This window comes from Saccopteryx leptura, chromosome 3, assembly GCF_036850995.1.
Source record: "Saccopteryx leptura isolate mSacLep1 chromosome 3, mSacLep1_pri_phased_curated, whole genome shotgun sequence".
Classification (NCBI taxonomy): Eukaryota; Metazoa; Chordata; class Mammalia; order Chiroptera; family Emballonuridae; genus Saccopteryx; species Saccopteryx leptura.
Genome location: NC_089505.1, coordinates 104,017,161 through 104,035,112, shown reverse-complemented (window position 1 = coordinate 104,035,112; position 17,952 = coordinate 104,017,161). Strand labels below are relative to the sequence as shown.

Sequence of the window (17,952 nt, the reverse complement as noted above, 5' to 3'; positions counted from 1 at the left end):
GAGAGACAGACAGACTCCCGCATGTGCCCTACCGGGATCCACCCGGCATGCCCACCAGGGGGCGATGCTCTGCCCCTCCGGGGCGTCGCTCTGTTGCGACCAGAGCCATTCTAGCGCCTGGGGCAGAGGCCGAGGAGCCATCCCCAGCGCCTGAGCCATTCTTGCTCCAGTGGAGCCTCTGCTGCGGAAGGGGAAGAGAGAGACAGAGAGGAAGGAGAGGGGGAGGTGTGGAGAAGCAGATGGGCGCTTCTCCTGTGTGCCTTGGCCGGGAATCGAACCCAGTACTTCTGCACGCCAGGCCGACGCTCTACCTCTGAGCCAACCGGTCAGGGCCAGAAGAATTTATTTTGAAAAAAGAAATCACAGAATCTGCTATGAGTTAATGATAATTTAGAAGATTCTAGCTTTGGAGATTAGGAGAAAGGTGATAGTATGGGCAGATTTCTGAACATATTAAAAAGATGCCAGTTTGTGATAACAGAATGTTGAGCTCAGTTGCAGTAGTTTAATTTGAAGTAATTTTGATATATTCAGCTATGATTTTTCTCTACTTCTCTATTTAAAAATAAATCACAAATTAGGGGAAAATATAGATTGCTATCCTAATGAGTAAAGATCATGTATGTACCAATCAATAGAAAGAAAAACACACTTCTGATGGGGAAAGACAGTGGCCAGGAATTCACCAAATGACCAGTAACCATGAAAAATGCTCACCCTCATAAACAGTATAAGAATGTGAAATTAAAACAATAACTTGTGCCTGACCAGGCAGTGGCGCAATGGATAGAGCGTCAGACTGGGATGCGGAGGACCCAGGTTCGAGACCCCGAGGCCGCCAGCTTGAGCGTGGGCTCATCTGGTTTGAGCAAAAATTCACCAGTTTGGACCCAAGGTCGCTGGCTCAAGCAAGGGGTTACTCGGTCTGCTGAAGGCCCACGGTCAAGGCACATATGAGAAAGCAATCAATGAACAACTAAGGTGTCGCAACGAAAAACTAACGATTGATGCTTCTCATCTCTCTGTTCCTGTCTGTCTGTCCCTGTCTATCCCTCACTCTGACTCTCTCTCTGTCTCTGTAAAAAAATAAATAAAAATAATTAAAAAAAACAAAAACAATAACTTGTCATACAGATGATCAGGATAGGCTTTAGGCGTAATTATGCTGCTTCTTTGGAGAAATGGTTTTTCTCTCTTAATTAGATCTGAGGCCCCTGCCGGATAGCTCAGTTGGTTAGAGCATTGTCAGGATATGCCAAGATTGTGGTTCAGTCCCTGGTCAGAGCACACACAAGAATCAACCAATGGTGGCATGAATAAGTGGAACAACAAATTGATGTTTCTACGCCCCCCCCCCCCCACTTTCTCTCCCTCTCCAAAAAAATAAAATAAAAATCAATGAATTTTTTTTGTTGTTAAAGAGAGGGACTTGAATAAGCTTAGACTGTATTTTGAAGCTATGACTGTGCTCTGGCTTACAGAAATGAGAACCTGGGAAGGGGAGGGGGCAGGAAGCCTGGTTAGAACACAACAGGTTGATAAGGACATAACAGGTGGGCCAGAAATGTGCTGAGAAGAGCTGACAATTGGAGGAATTAATGATGACTACAGCAGGTAAAAAAGATAATCTTTTGCAAGCTAAAATGACATAACTCATTTCTGAAGATGCAGAAAGAGTGAAATATATCTCCTTAATCCAGCTAGCCAGGATTCATTAGCACAGGAATCCCAACATGTCTAGAGAAGTTGAGAAAGCACCAGATAAATACTGAAAAACACCAAAGGTGCAGAATCTTAAGTACTTAAGTACAGAATTTAAAGTTTATTATCTACATTCTAATATCCAATAAATGGAATTTTGTTTGAAAATCCTAAAGGAACCCTAGGAATTCAGAAGAAAATGATAGATCCTGTTAAAGAAAAAAATAGGTGAAACAGCAGAATTTGTTCAGTTCTATTTGAAATCTCTAGAAATTAAGGAACAAAACAATGATCAAGTTTCATTTCACCAGCTTCCTATTTGTGATGTATTTTATAAGTCTTAATCTTCACAGTAGCGGTACAGTTAATTTTCTACCTTCTGCATATACTGCTAACTATGTGTGCTTAGCATCCACCTGCTAGTCTGAGTAAAGCTTAGAATCTAAGGCATGCCTTCTCATTTTGCGGGCTGAAATTGTTGAAGCCGTATTACCAGACTGTGGAAAGGGGAGGGCCTAAGCTCTTATCTGTGTATGCTTTGGAAAGGAAAAAAAAAATTCTAAGGAGAATCTGAACCTGACCTTCAGGGTACTTCCTTGTATCATCTGTCTACTTGGAGAGGTAGTGACCTTCATTCAGAAGCATTTTGTGTGAACATACACAAGGATAAGGAGGCTGCTTAGCAAGTATCCTATCCTAATTTGGGGTTGTCCACACTGTTAGGATGTTCCACCTTCCATGGAACTTAAATTTACCTAACTTTCATATCTTGGTCCTAGTCTGGCACTCCAGAGCCCAATGTAACGAGTTCTGCTTCCTCTTCTATATATTAAAAGCCTTTTAAATGTTATGTATGAACAGCAAGCTAGAAAAAACACTAAGTTACATGGCAAAAGAACTGTTCTAGAACTAAAGAATTCCTGATCATTTGTAACCAGTTTGAACAAGATGATCAGTAAAGCTAGTCTCCTTCAGCTTCATGGAACATGGTTTCTAACACTTGCATTTGTCAAGCCTTTAAAAGGCTTTCAGAATAGCACATGGTATTCTGGACATAACTCTGACTGCATTATGTAATGAGATTATTATTTCCCAGATTTTATGTTCTTAATCTTGGTCATGGAAAAGATTTGAGCCTTGTAGCCCTGCAACTTACAGGAAATTGACCATTTGTAAGAAAATGTAATATTAATACTCGTTTCTTATATGGAGATTTTATTTGATCCTGAAGACCCTATGTAGTAGCTAGAAATATATCTCTCATAAAAGGACAGAGTTACTATTGAAACTTAAGAAAAATCTCACATTTATAGTCTTGTCCTATGGTGTACAAAGTCCTGATACATATGCCTTATTGGATCCTTACGACAGCCCCATGAAGTAGGCAGGGGCAGAGAGGATACCAAGTACCTTGGGGAGAGATCTGTGGAGAAAGGGGTTTGGTTAAGTAGAACCTCCCAAAAAGTTGGGGTAATAGCAGCTATCCCTGCTGTCTTTCAGCACAACATGCCTTTCTGGAGAATCACAAACCATGGAGACCTGGTGTCACTCCACCAGGCTTTGGAGCTTGATTTTCTCTAAGAACTGGGATGAAGAACCTTCCCTGTGAGCTCCTTTTCACTCCTGAAGGGAGCTGGAGACCAGAACCTACTGGGAACTCTCTCTCTCCGTGGAATACTGGCGAGAACACAATCAGAACCAACAGCTGCAAGGGATGAAGCTTATTTTTGCTAAGAGGGAGCTGCAGCCCCGTGTTCATCCTCGTGCAGAAGCTGGAGACAATTGGACTGAGAGAACAATAGACTCACTGCAGCTAACAGTGCTTTTAATTCTTCTGTTTTTCTGTTTTATTTTGTTTCAAAAAATGAAGAAAAAAAAAAGGAAATTCTTGGGGCAGTGTTGCACTCTTCATCCATGTCCTGATTGAGAACTGCTGTTAACTTGTGGGGGTAGGATAAATGTGGAAGACTTTTGTAATAACATCTCTTGCAGTCTTTATAATCTCCTTAGCTGTAGAACATATTCCCAGTGAATGTATATGTAATTTTTATAGGTAAGGGTCTGGTCTCTGAAACAGGTTTTCCCTCCTTTCTTTTTCTAGCAAGAAAGGGGTGTATAAAGTTTCCTTGGAAAATAGTAACTGAAATATCTAAAATACCTCTCTGTGACAGTAGCACCTCTTTAGCTGCTCCAGTGGTCTGCTCTCTAGGATGGTTTGTCTCCTATTCTTCCATCTCCTAGTTGGCCGAACTGTGGGGCACTGGACACTGATTAAATTTAGACTTTGGTATTTCCCATCCTTAGCAGCCTTAGTCCTCTTTCCAATCTCTCTCCTCTTTTAACCAAATAGCACAATCCTGGAAACCCCTCTCTTAGACAGTAAATGCTAAGCCTTTAGCTTGACTCTTTCATTCAAAGGCTGTGTGCTGGGGGCTTACCTCCTAACTGGAGAGAAGGGACTAAGGCTTCTTGTGAATTTCTGCTGCTTTGGTTCTTGAAACGGGAAGGTTCACTTTCCTCTTGCAGAGAAGCACTCTTCCCCCAATAGACACTCACCCCACCAGCCTTCTCTTCTTTCTTAGTCATCAGCACTAGGCTCTTGTCCCTTTCCTGCCCTTTGTACTTCACAGCCACCTCCATGCAGCTCTGGCCAATCCCAAGGCTTTGGGCCCAAGAAGTCAAATTAAGTCAAAGAACAGGCTCATAACTACATTTTGGCCAAAACAACCAATTGTAGTTGACTTCCTTTGAAGCCCTTAAACCCTGTGAAGGGTATTCTGGGCATTTATTCACCCAGATCTCTATTTGAAACTGAAGAGGAGATTACTGTGCTCAAAACCCAATTTTCCCATGGTACACCCTTCCTGTTTCTCAAATCTCATTCTAAAATGAGAAACCAGAAGCCAGAAAGACTTTTCTGTTTTAAATGAAATTGCTGGACCCCCATCTCCATGCCTAGAAACTTAATCATAGGCCAAATGTAGGAATTCTCCCAGCCTGACCTCTGGAAAGATTGGTGGGTGCCAGGACTGGTCCCAGACCCTGGTCCGACTGTGTCTGTGGGTGCTTCATCCTTCCAAGACCAACCTGGGCATCAGCTTGGGCAGGATCTACTTGCTAGAGTTGAAGTTGTTTCTCCCAGGCTGCAGAGAGGGGTAATGTGTAAGCACCCCAGAGAGTTGTAGTCTGGGTGCTCAGTAGGAGGCATCTGGGACCAACCCCAGCTATCCTTGTCTCCAGAGACCCTGCGTATCCATTTCCAGAGATACGGCAGCACAAGAGGCCAGACTCCTCCCAAGGCCAGGTCACTCATAGCAGAGAGAGGCTGTTGATACATTCCTTCAGACTGATTGAGAAACTGCTTCATGACTCCCAGTTTTAGTGAAGAGGTCTTTGGAGAGGAGCTGGTCAGTGTACATTACTTTGCTGCTTTGGCCTTGTATTCACTGGCGGGTGGGCGTGGGGGTTATATAGTCGGAGGCAGACCTTGCCTTGGCCTGAGTTCAACACAGTTGCCCAGACACAGTTGCTCTGTCTTGCTTGATAGTTGATCATAGAAGGCTCTACAATGGTTCATTACTCTCAGGCTGCAAGCCCTCCACTCACCGTCAGTGTAACTAGTGGTTTCCTGCCCTGGACATAGGCGACCCGGTTGGTGCTGTGCTTCAGGCCTGTGAGGCCGTGGAGTGGTATCTCCACCATGTACCCAGGTCCACACACAAACACCTCCTCCTCCTGCCCTCTGGGAGAAGCTCTTCGGTCCTAGAATATGACTTGCACCCCTTTTCAATGGCCTTTTCCCTCCTGCCCTGACTGCCCAGCCTAGATCTTTGCAAAAGGAACTTGAAATTGACCAAGAGAAGTGAGGAAGCTCTCTTAAGCAGAGCAGCCTTTGCTCTTTTCTGGCTGCTACCACCTCATTCAGAGGGCAGGCAGAGAAGGGGACCTGGCTCCTCTTTGCCAAAATGAATTGTCCGGGAAACACAGTGCTCTTCTCCCCGTTTTCCTCCTCCCCAGCACAGATCTGAAAAGGCAAGTAAGTGGGTAGCAGCACCAGGAGCTCTTGGAAGCCAAGGGCCCAGGGATGCACGCTGGGGGTCCTTTTGTCAAGAGGGAGCCCTCTTTACTAGAGAGAGTCCTCATAAAATTAGGCACATGATGAGTCCTTCCCCCGCTGGGGACTGGTTCTAGCAGCTGGGCCTGCACTCTTCGTGATGAGGGCCGTCTCTACTAAGGAATATGGCGTTGTCACGTGTATCTTGGGTTCAAGAGGTAGCTTGACTTTCGAATGTAAAACTGACTGTGCCTTAGCATTACCCTGTCCAGTGCCCCTGGGGCAGCTGGTGGTGTCCAGGAGAACGGATTCCTGCTCCAGATTTAGATGCTTTTATTTGGTTTGGGGTGTTCCTGTTTCCTGCTCTGCAAGTGTGGGGGCCAAAGCTAGTGTCCCAGGAGTCTCGTGCCACAGCTTGTTTGCAGTTTACACAAACTCAGCTTTAAAGCTCCTGAGTGGAACCTGACTGGCAAACTCCAGCTGCAGCCTGTGGAGCTCCCGGATGCTCGGTCCCTGAACGGTGCCAGTGCCACCGAAGCCGGCGGGGAGAGGGGCAGACCTACTCCTCTTCCTAGGAGAGCTGCGGTCTCAGCCAAGGGGCCATGAGTTTGGAGCGTTCCTCTCCTCCTGCAGGAAGGGGCAACAAGGGCCCCTCTGAAGCCAGTTTCTAGTTCTTAACACTGAATCGGTTTCCTTTTTCATCCAAAAGCTGGAACTCCCCAGATTCACACTATACAAGCCAAATCTGAATTCTGAGATTCCAAAATATCTTAAACCACAAGAGAGAAAATCTAACTCTGTTCCATCCCCGATCAGCAGGCCCTCTGTTCCCCTCTCCTCTGAGTCAGACAGCTCTAGCACGCAGGCTCGTCGGCTCGTTTCCATGCACTGACGGGAGCCATCCCTTTACGGACGACTTCTATTCAAAACCCGACCCTCTGGAGTACAGATGCCTCACTTAGCAGGAAAAGGCATTGACTGAATTGGATATATTTATGTGACTGCGGGCATTCGTGGCTGTAGAGTCTTTGACCATAATGTTATGTGTAATGGGAACTATCTTGTAAACTTGAAAAAAAAATAAAGTTTTTATTTTCTATACAGTTTGCTCCTGTGTCTTTCTTTTCTGAATAGGATCAGCCCCGTTGCCCAGCTGTGTGGGCGGCTAAGTAAGCTTCATACCAGACTGAAGAGCTCATTAGAAAGATAGCACCCTTTCAATAAGCAAAGTCATGAATTTCACTAAAAAAAAATTAAAAACAAAATAACCATTTGGTATGACTAAATGTACATGGGAAAAGAAAAATATTTTAAAGTAATTTACAAGGGAAAGTTGATTTCTTAATTGTCTCTAAAATATATTGCTTTTAAAGTTGAGGACTGGTATGATAAGAGGTTTCATTCGCTGTCAAATTTGCTGAAATTTAATTATTAAAGAGAGACTCACTTGCTGTGCTGGGCTTAAAACGCAAAAGCAATAAAACTGACAAACTGATATCAAAGCTTGCTTGATTTGGCCTGATTCCATATCACGTCAACCCTTTTCTCTCTTTTCCTTCACATTTGGGTCTGACGGTCCATTATTGGTCTGGAAAAAGTAAGGAATTCATTTGCCTTTTATTCCAGTGGAGGAAATCAGGATTCAGGTCTAGCTTCCAAATAGCATATATGTTAGACGACAAGATGTATTTTTTCCCAAACTCATCACCCCAAAAAAGAGAGGGTTGCCATGTATTCTAGGAATTAAATCTTTCCATCAGAAGGTGCACATTTTGGACCACACTGTAGATGAAGCAGACTTGTGAGTTGCTATATACTTACTTGCTCATAAGTATAAATATTAGCATATTGAGTGCTTCTCAAGTCTAAAGAATAAACATCTCCATCTCCTACTATAATAAGTATGACATCTGCACATTTCTCAAAAAAAACCTGGTATCAGGCAATTGTTTTTTAAAAAATAATTTATGGGAATCTTCAAAAGAAATGTCTAATGGCACATGATGTCACTCATTTTTAAAGTTCTTCATGCTGTAAACTTTTAAGTGCATTACAAATGAAACTTTTTCTATGGTTTTCTAGGTCGTAGAGTATACATTGTTTGGAGTTCATTGCATACATATTGCCATCATTTGACAACATCTAGAGTATTGATGAGAACTTTAGCACAAAATTTAAAACTTTTTGGATTTTCTCAGGGGAAAATAGGATAGTGCCTAAAACTTTGTATCTTCTGTTCACATGTTTGGCGTCTCGCCTGAGGCTAGTCTCCACATAGTGACGGGAAAATGTGGAAAAGTAAATGAATATTTGGTTTAGTGAAACGGAGGACTTACGGCAAGGCAAGGTTGGGCACTTAGCCCACCTTCTGGGGTCTCAGCCCTTGACATTCCTACTGAGTTGAGAAAAAGGATAATGATTTCACTGTTGTGTATGTGTGTTTGTGTTTAAATGTATTCGATTAAAAGAATGGTCCTTTTCCTAAGTTCATTACATCCTTTTAGAGATGATGAAGATAATGATGGTGATAGTTTTTATTGCCCTTTCTGTTAAAATTAAGTCAGTGACCACATTGGCCATTTTACTGGTCCGTGAAATTCAAGTCTGGAAATCCTTTCTGCCTCCACTATTCTCTATATTGTAAAAGAGCGCCAGCATCATCTTTCCAGCGCCTCCCCTGCTCCCAGCTCAAACCTGTGTCGTCCCTGGTTGTTGGCCAGCACAGCAGTTACAAGCCCTGCTTCCTACAGTCACTGCTGCCTTGCTGTCTGGGGTAAAATTCATGTGTGCCTCTCCCCCTCATCTCCTATTGGGCTTAGTTTCTCAGGGAGTTCTTCCCTGGTCATTCTACGTAAGATGGTCATTCACATACAATACACAAAAACACACTCTCCCTGTCCCCTTCCCTAATTTCGTTTAGCACTTAACACTTTCTGATACTTATCCTATTTTACTTCTCCTATTTCTTAATGTCTCTACAAGAATGAATGAATAATGGAACTGAGACTACCCTGCATCCCATCCAGTGGTGACTGTTTTCCTGTCCCCAGCACCCTTTTCCTGTTTCTTGATTCTCCAAACCACAGACTCCCAAGAGCAGCGAAAGGTTCCACTTCCTGGCGCCACTGCCACTTCCATGTCCCCTAAGCCACTCGGCACTTATACCCTCCCTGAGCCCCCAGCAAGAAGACCTGCCCCCGGGCTCTCATATTCACTTCCTGGTACTAATGGTGTTGGTGGCTACTCCAGCTGGGCCCAGCAGCAGAGCACGAGTCAGTCCAGACCTGATGGCCACCTGAACGATCAGCCCCGCAGAACCAGACCCAAGCACCAGCTCCTAAAGTTTAGGAAACAAGGCTGAGAAGTTCTGCTTAAGCCAGCCCTCTTCTTCTCTTCCAGGGCCTTTATCGATTTTGAGCAGTGGACTTTGTGTCCCTGACCCCTTCTTTCCAGGTAGCTTTGAATTCTGTAGATTTAGTTTAATGATGCAACTAGTTTGGAGGATTTTATAAGGTTTTAATAATAACCTAATAATAATACTGTTCAACAAAACATCACACACATGTCTCACTTGCAGAGACACATGCACATACTTCTCCCTCTCACAGTAAACTCTTGAGGTAGAAAAGGACACTGCCTAAAAGTATAAAAAATACTCAACGGGCTGAGCCATGGCCCCAAACCAAAAACAGACTGCAGGTTCACAATGCACTTGGTTGAAAGATGGCCCCTTGAGAACAGGGGCAGAGGCTGGGCTAGCTGCACAGAGGCTGTGGAGGGGTTGATGAGGGCCAGCCAACCAGGCATCCCTGGCTTCCAGCATGAGAGCCTATGCAGGAGCCACTAGAGATGATAAGAGTGACAGCTGATCTTGTCCCGGGTTCCAAGGATGGGATGATGTTCCTGGCACATAAAACTCTCTCAGTAAACATTTGGTGAATGAAATGAATGAATGAGGTGGGACAGGGGGGCATGAACTCTGGAGAACACACCCTGGAGGTCTCGGGGCCTTCCAGCCCAGGACAGGGTAACTAAGGGGCAAGACGGCACCTCCACCAATTCTGCTAGAGGTAAAACTGCCAACACCTGGATGCTTTGGGCACCAGATATAGTGGTTTAGGAGGAAGAGGAAAGGGGATCTCTTCTTTCCTCCCAAAGTGTTTGGTATATAATTGACCTTCCAGGACCTGGGCTTCTCATCTTGCCTTACTCAACTCTGGCAAGATCAGACATCAAGTGCTTGTTGAGCAAATCAATGCCCAATAGCAGCATAATTAGCTTATCCTGCATTCTACCATCTGTCCTAATGTCCCTTGGCTGGGTCTGCCTCTGCCTCAAAGGACCCCATTTACCTCTCCCTCCCATGGCAAAGCAGCCTCATCCCTAGACTTGGGGAAAAAGTTCTGAGCCAAATGGACCATGCGTCTGTTCTGAGGCAGCGGACACCACTCGGAGCGGAGGGCTGGGGTCCCATCCACCTGGGAAGGCTCCCAGGAGCGGCTAGGGTGCAGCCAGCGGTAGTAGACAAGCCGTAGAACCAGACCCAAAAGGAAGCTGATGCCACTCACAGGCAGCAACACCTGCAGCAGGACCCCACTGGGCAGCCAGGCGCTCTGAGTCACCCAGGTGACCACCATAAGAATGCTGTCACTCAGGATAAACACCAGGTGGATGGTGGCGCGTCCTCGAGTGTGACCTTCAGCCACATTGAACCAGGAGAAATAAAGGATGGTGGCCACTGTTGCCCGGTACAGCCACTCCGAACAGGGATCTGGTATAAAGTCAGTGCCCTGAAACCAGACCCAGAACAGCAGCACCAGCCACAGGCCCAGGAAATGCAGAGCCACGTAACGGGGGAAGAGGGCTGAGAACAGGGCCACAGCCAGGACCCGGGGCCACAGCAGCAGCAGGTTCCACAGGAAGTAGGTCACGGAGGAGCCCAGCCCCAGGGCTGGCTTGGAGGGGAGGCAGATGCGCAAGGCCCGGTGGTAGTCCAGCAGAGCCCACGAGATACCCAGGAAGGATGTGCAGATGCTGACCCCTAGGGAGAGGAAGAGGAAACAGCTGAGCCCTGAGCGGCGCCTGCCTGCCTGCCTGCCTCTCCCCAGAGCTCACAGGGTCTGGGGGCCGTCATACTCACCCTGAAGTGGGTATTAGAACCCCCAAATTGTTGAAGGGGAAACTACAGCTGGAGAATGTTGTTCTCGCAACCAAAACCAAAAACAGACCTGGGATTCAAAGATGGAGTCTGCCCTTCACCACAAAGTTGTACATTTCAGGTGCTGCCACAGTGATACTTCTCAAGGATGAGAGGATTGGTGACATATACACACTCATCTGCACTCTGGGGCCTTGGCCACACCGTGAGCATCTTAGCCCTTCCTTTTCTGGAAAAGCCCAACGCTATCTTGGGTCTGAAAATGAGCAGTCCCGGTTCCCCCTTTCTTAGTCTCAGAAAAGGAAGCTGGAAGCCCCGTGAGGTGGCGACTGGCTGAAGCTGCCCTGCTCTATGAATGACACATCCTCTCCGTGCTCCTTCGCTCCCCTCCATGCTCAGACTGCACCCTGGTCTTAATCATCCAAAGCTCGAAGTTTATAGTGGGGATCCTCTCCCACCTCCTGGTTGTCTGCTGTGGCCTCCCGGGAGGGAGGGAAACAGCACTGGAATGTCTCCAGGATGCTTCCTCCCTGGCCCCTTCCCACCACATCTGTGCAACAGGTTTGCTGGGAACCTGTTATGAGCCAGGAACCCACAGCCAGATGTGGAATCACATCTGTGGCCATGGTCCTTTCTAACACCCCCACACTCTAGGTCTCAGCCGGCTGGTGTTCTCCAGTCTGCCCAGCATGCCGCATTCTCTGACATGGACAACCTGTGCCCATGGTGCTAGGAAGGCCAGGAGCACCTGCCCCATTTCTCCTGGCCTACTCCTCCTTGCCCTGCAAGTTCCAGCTTGAGCTCCCCCTATAGTGACTCATCTGGACCCCACCCCACTCACTTCTGTGTGGAGTAACTATCTATTTCCTCATTTCTAAGTTCCTTCAGGGTAGGAAGTAGATTCTCCCCCTGGGATCCCTAGGAAGACCATAATAGCATCTAAAGAAATGTTTGCTAAATAGAAAAAGTTGGGAAAATCTGTCTTTTCCCTTGCTCCTCCCCCTTGCCCTGGCCATAAACATATAGTATAGACTGTATCCATTTGGCCCTGGTGCTAGACACACACTGCCCTCAAACTGACAAAACAAAAATGTGTGCCCAATGAATGCTGTGTGTCCCAGGACAAATCACTTCAACTCTTTCCTCTTGTAAAAATAGACAGAAACACGGCACCAACCTACAGGGCTGTGAACATGAGTGCTGACAATAAAGCACTCTCCACAGTGCCCGGTTCATAGCAGACATTCAGTCATGATGGCTGCTATTATTGTTGTTGTTGTTTTTCAATTAATATTGCAGACTCAAATTAGCAAGCTAATAGAGTCCTTGGAGATCAAGTCCAATTCCATCTTGTACAGCTGTGTAAACTGACCACAGGGGGGAAGACTCCGGGTCACAAAGTGAGTGATGACAGAGTGGAGACTGGTTCCTTGGGAGGCTGTGCCATTTTACAGCAGCGGTGGGAGGGGGCAGGGGTGTGGCACAGAAGGGGGAGCCCTGGACCTTGAATCAGACATGAGTTAGGGTTCTAGCTGGGCCGCCAGTTTGTCTGCGACCGTGGGCACGTTACTTCCCTTTTACAGGGCTCCTCGGTGCACAAACTTCTCCCCTGGCTCATAAGGCCACCTGCTTCTCCCTTTTCCGGTCACTCAGCACACTTTACCTGCTTTACAGTCACCCCAGCAGGGCAGGGGCTGTGTCCTTGTTCACTGCAGTGTCGTGTCCCTAGCACAGCAGCAGGCACAAAGGTGCCCAATAAAAACAAGCCTGATCAGGTGGTGGTGCAGTGGACAGTGTGTCGGACTGGGATGCAGAGAACCCAGGTTCGAGACCCTGAGATCACCAGCTTGAGCTCAGGCTCATCGGGCTTGAGCGTGGGGTCACAGACATGACCCCATGGTTGCTGACTTGAAGCCCAAGGTCGCTGGCTTGAGCAAGGGGTCACTTGCTGGGCTGTAGCCCCCCACTGTCAAGACACATGAGAAAGCAATCATTGAACAACTAAGGAGCTGCAACAAAGAATTGACGCTTCTCATCTCTCTCCCATCCTGTTTGTCCTATCTGTCCCTCTCTCTGACTCTCTCTCTGTCTCTGTCAAAAAAAACAACACCTAAGTGTATGAAGATGCTCAATAAACAGTTTATTGGCCAATAAGTTGCCTATTATGTGTCAGGCACCCTACACACTTTATCTGTTTTCTTCAAAGAAGTAAAAATTACAATTAAGATTTGTTATGCTCCAGGCACTAGACTTTATATGCATCACTTCCCTTAATCCTTTCATCAACCCTATGAGATAGAATTATTTGTTATGTCCATTTTACAGATGAAATCATGCTGATACTCAGAGAGGTTGAGTCACTTTTCCAAATTCATACAGCTACAGTGTGGATCTAACTATGGATTTACACCTAGACCTGCCTTACTAAAGGATATGCTCCTATTTTCTAAGCAGTGAAACATTTCTGATATTTGTGGGAAACTTTCCCAGATCATAAAAGGGAGCTAGCTGCTGTAGTGCTACTACTCACACTGGTAGTACTGGGCCTGGCCACTCTGCAGGACGATGGCCAGCACCAGCGTGAGCTGTGGCGTCTTCTCCAGGAAGGTTTCGAAGAGCCGCAGCATGCTGATGTCCATAGAGAGGAATTTGGCGTAGCTCAGGTCAAACTCAGTGGGCACCTCCTGCTGCCACACCAGCAGATCCTGCCGCAGCCCCTGCATGCACCTAGGCACATATGGATGACCCAAGGGGCCAGGTTAGTGTCCTGAGGCATTCCTCCTTCCCCCACTTCTCAGGCAGACACGGACAGGTTCCAGCATGCTGTGGGGCCTTGGGCAAGGAACTTAACGTCACTGAACTTGTTTTTTCTTCATCTGTAAAATCAGGATAAATACAACTGCCGCTCCTGCTGGACAGGCACTGTCCCAAGTTCATCACAAACCTTGTCGCATTTATGCCTTTAACATCCCCATTTTGCCTGACCAGGTGGTGGTGCTGTGGATAGTGTCAGACTGGGATGTGGAGGACCCAGGTTCGAGACCCCAAGGTCGCCAGCTTGAGCACGGGCTCATCTGGTTAGAGCAAGGCCCACCAGCTTGGGCCCAAGGTCACTGGCTCGAGCAAGGGGTTACTCGGTCTGCTGAAGGCCCACGGTCAAGGCACATATGAGAAAGCAATCAATGAACAACTAAGGTGTTGCAATGAAAAACTAATGATTGATGCTTCTCATCTCTCTCCGTTCCTGTCTGTCTGTCCCTGTCTATCCCTCTCTCTGACTCTCTCACTCTGTCCCTGTAAAAAAAAAAAAAAAAAATCTCCATTTTACAGATGGGAAAACATGACCAAAGAGCTAATAAGCAATGATGTTTGAATATCAAAAGCATACAGCCCTGGCCGGTTGGCTCAGTGGTAGAGTGTCGGCCTGGCGTGCGAAGTCCCGGGTTCGATTCCCGGCCAGGGCACACAGGAGAAGCGCCCATCTGCTTCTCCACCCCTCCCCCTCTCCTTCCTCTCTGTCTCTCTCTTCCCCTCCTGCAGCGAGGCTCCATTGGAGCAAAGATGGCCCGGGCACTGGGGATGGCTCCTTGGCCTCTGCCCCAGGCGCTGGAGTGGCTCTGGTTGCAACAGAGCGACGCCCTGGAGGGACAGAGCATCGCCCCCTGGTGGGCAGAGCTTCGCCCCCTGGTGGGCGTGCCGGGTGGATCCTGGTCGGGCGCATGCAGGAGTCTGTCTGACTGTCTCTCCCCATTTCCAGCTTCAGAAAAATACACACACACAAAAAAAGCATACAGTAAAATCACCTAGGGTGATAGTTCTTAAATTTTAGTAAGCCCAAGGGTTTCTTAGGATCCTGTGAGAAGGGGGAGTTCTGAGCACAGGTGAGACAGGTCTGACTGTGCTTGAGAGAAAACTCCCACGCTGTGGACAGGAGCCAGGCTTGGAGAGGCTAGACTGGAAGCAGGGGTCTGTTTAAGAAGTTGGTGTGCCTGACCAGGTGGTGGCTTAGTGGATAGAGTGTCGGACTGGGAAGCAGAAGACCCAGCTTCGAAACCCCAGGGTCACCGGCTTAAGCATGGGTTCATCTGGTTTGAGCAAAGCTCACAAGCTTGGACCCAAGGTCGCTGGCTTGAGCAAGGGGTCACTCGGTCTGCTGTAGCCCCCGGTCAAGGCACACATGAGAAAGTAATCAATGAACAACTAAGGTGCCGCAGCGAAGAATTGATGCTTTTCATCTCATTCCCTTCCTGTCTGTCCTTATCTGTCCCCCTCTCTGTCTCTATCTGTCACAAAAAATAAAAAAGAAGTTTGGTGTAACAATGCAGGGAGGTAGACAAGAGCCTCAGAGTGGTGGGGACAGAGACCAGGGCAAAGTTAAGACACAGGCTGAGTGACTCATTGGCATGGGGAGTGGAAAATGCACCAAGATGTCCCTCACCCACAGCTGGTCTCGGTTACTGGGAATGAGCCTATTCACTCATTGAAAATTCTTTCATCTGATGCACACTGTTACCTCCCCCTCATGGACTTGACAACACAGGGAGTAGGCAGAGAGGCCCGGGTTGGGGCTCTCTCTCAGGTGAGTCCCTGCCTCTGGTCCCCCAATGCTATGGCAGGGCCCTGCCTCAGCCCAGTCACAGGCAGATACAGAGACCCCGTTTTCAAAATCAAAGCTCAGTACATTGTCTGCCTCACACTCAGCAAAAATAGAAGGGACAGTGCATGATGTAGTTATGGATCCGGGGCTCATCGAGGCCTGCCAGCACGGTAATAAGTGTGCTTCTCCGTGCCCACCCGGACAGAGTTTTACTGACGCCTATACAGTCCCTCAAGCAAACTGCAATATTCACAGCTCCTCTCAGTCACTCCTGGACACTCGCAGTTTTGTCAAGGCAAGATCTGGCGAGAGTCTGTAAAAATGGACTCAAGAGCGGTTCCTGGCTCCAGTTACTCCATCGCAACCCAGACCACATCTTGTCCTGACTTTATCACACGACTCTGACACCTTGGTGTCAGTTTCTGCATCTCTAGAGGGTCTTGTCAGTTCTGGAAAGAAGCACAGCCCACTCAGATGAGCGGGCTCCAGGGACATGGATGAGTCAGACCCCATCTCTGCCCTGCAGGAAAATGGCCGGGAATTAGACTGTTGTCCTGAGACAAGTCTTTGGTGGGACTTTGGAACGCCAAGTCCTGAAGGGGCAGGACACTGCCCAGCAAGCACTGATAAGATTGTTTAAAGGAAACAGCTGATCCCTATGGCCTTTTTCCTATAGACCTGAAAGGTGTTAGTTACTTACCCACCCTTCTCTGTGCCTGACCCCAGCCTCTGCTAATTTGCTCGATGAGCAAAGAGACCAATAAATACAATGAGGCTGCAGAGATCTGGGCTCTCAGTCCTAGAGGCTGGGAGTCCCCTGTACCCATCTTTTCTCTATGTTGTGTCTTGTGTGTTTTTCTTAAGTCCTGCAGCGCCTTCCTTTCGTGCACACCCACTGCTGAGCTGGTCGTAGCACTGCCCTCTTGCTTGGTCAGGGTGTTGGGGGTGTGGGAAGAAGGGAGGAAGTGGTCAGGGATATTACAACTGGGAAGAAAAGGGTGAGAGGCACTCAGAGGTGAGGAACAAGTACTGCTCTGGGGGTCAGGGCTGCTGCAACTCTCAGGATGACCCAGGTAATCGTGAAGTGAGCTGATGTCCACACACAACACAGTCTCGTTTCATTTAATCCTTACCAAACAGAGGCGGGCACTATGACCATCCCCCCTGGAACAATGAGTAAACTGAGACCTAGACGGGTCAAGTGACTTGCCCAAGGCCCTGTCCACTGCTAAAAGGAGCACTGGTCCGTCTGCAGTCTTTGCCTTTTCAATAGAGTCCAGGAGGGGCCGAGCACTCTTCTTGCCTTCGCTCCTCACAGCCAGCCTGCCTGCCAGACCTATTCGAGATGACCTCTTTTTAACTGAGAAGGAAACTGAGGCTCAGGGAGACAGAAATGAGGCCACAGGTAGTAAAGGCAAGATTGGATCCTAGAGAGGTCTGACTCCAAATCATGCTTTTCTTTTCGGGGCCTCAGTTTCTTCACCCGTGCCAGGAAGGGTAGGGCTAGGTGAGTTCAGAGGGCTGTCAGGTGGAGTTAGTTATCTTCCTTAAAGGGGTGGGAAGCTCACCTGTATGTAGAGCTGCCCACGGGGTACCTCCCTACCCGCTGCGGGTGTCAGGGCTCTCAGCTGCACGAGGTACCGCTAGGTTCCGTTCCTCCCCCTCTTCCCGAGGGCGGGGCACTCACCTGTACAGGTAGCCCAGCTGCAGGAGATGCAGCAGCGCCAGGCAGCGGCCCGAGGGCTGAGACGAGTGCAGGCCAGCGGGGTCAGCGCGCAGCCAGACCCAGCTGAACACCTGCAGTGCGACCGAGGAGAGGCCCAGCAGCGTCAAAACCAGCGCGGCCCACAGGTAGCGACCGCTGAGCACATACTGGCTCACGGTCCACGCGTTGGCGCCTAGGTGGACCAGGAAGGCAACGAAGCCCAATACATCCAGGACCAAGTCCCAACGGGAAGAGTCGCGGAGTGACCCGGGCATGACCCGACAGCCTCTCCCCCTCCCTCTCTCCAAGGCTGGGACCTGCCCTCCCGGCCGCAGGGCGCTGCTGCAGGAAGAGGGCGGTCACAACCCTCGGAGCCGCCCAGGGCCGGGGCTCCTGGGCGGGACTTCCCCGCCCCGCCCTGTCCGGGGAGGAGCGAGGCCCGCGCATCCCGCCCCAGATAACCGCGACCCCCCTACTCACACACACATACATATTCACACACACACATACACACACCTCCCGGCCCGGAAGGCGGCCGCGGCCCGGGCCACCCACCCCGCTGAAGCCCCGAGGACCGCTAGGTCCGAAGGCGGGCCGTCCAAGGTGCACTGCCCTTAGTTTAACTTCTAATTCCCTTGTTTTGCACTTGAGGTTCCTGGAGGTCCCTGACGGCGAAAATGGCCCAGAGATGAACGTACAGGCTAAAACGGCGACCTCTCACGTTGCATTGTTGCGAA

General features: G+C 48.4%; 2 protein-coding genes across 6 annotated transcripts in view; one reads left to right on the top strand and one right to left on the bottom strand.

Moving 5' to 3' along the window:
- The window catches only part of EYA3 (EYA transcriptional coactivator and phosphatase 3), a 101,540-nt gene extending 96,017 nt beyond the window's left edge, over window positions 1-5,523 (top strand). For all 5 annotated transcript variants that reach the window (XM_066375595.1, XM_066375593.1, XM_066375591.1 and 2 more), the window contains one exon: window positions 3,202-5,523. In XM_066375595.1, the coding sequence (XP_066231692.1) occupies window positions 3,202-3,282 (81 nt within the window). In that variant the 3' untranslated portion in view covers window positions 3,283-5,523. The remainder of the gene's footprint in view (window positions 1-3,201) is intronic.
- A 3,736-nt stretch (window positions 5,524-9,259) lies between these two features.
- Window positions 9,260-17,547, bottom strand: XKR8 (XK related 8). Its single transcript, XM_066375596.1, has 3 exons — window positions 17,198-17,547; window positions 13,444-13,640; window positions 9,260-10,796 (listed from the first exon to the last, which is right to left on the bottom strand). Exons 1-3 carry the CDS (start codon window positions 17,488-17,490, stop codon window positions 10,090-10,092), a joined length of 1,197 nt encoding a protein of 398 aa, XP_066231693.1. The 5' UTR covers window positions 17,491-17,547; the 3' UTR covers window positions 9,260-10,089.
- Window positions 17,548-17,952: the final 405 nt, after the last annotated feature.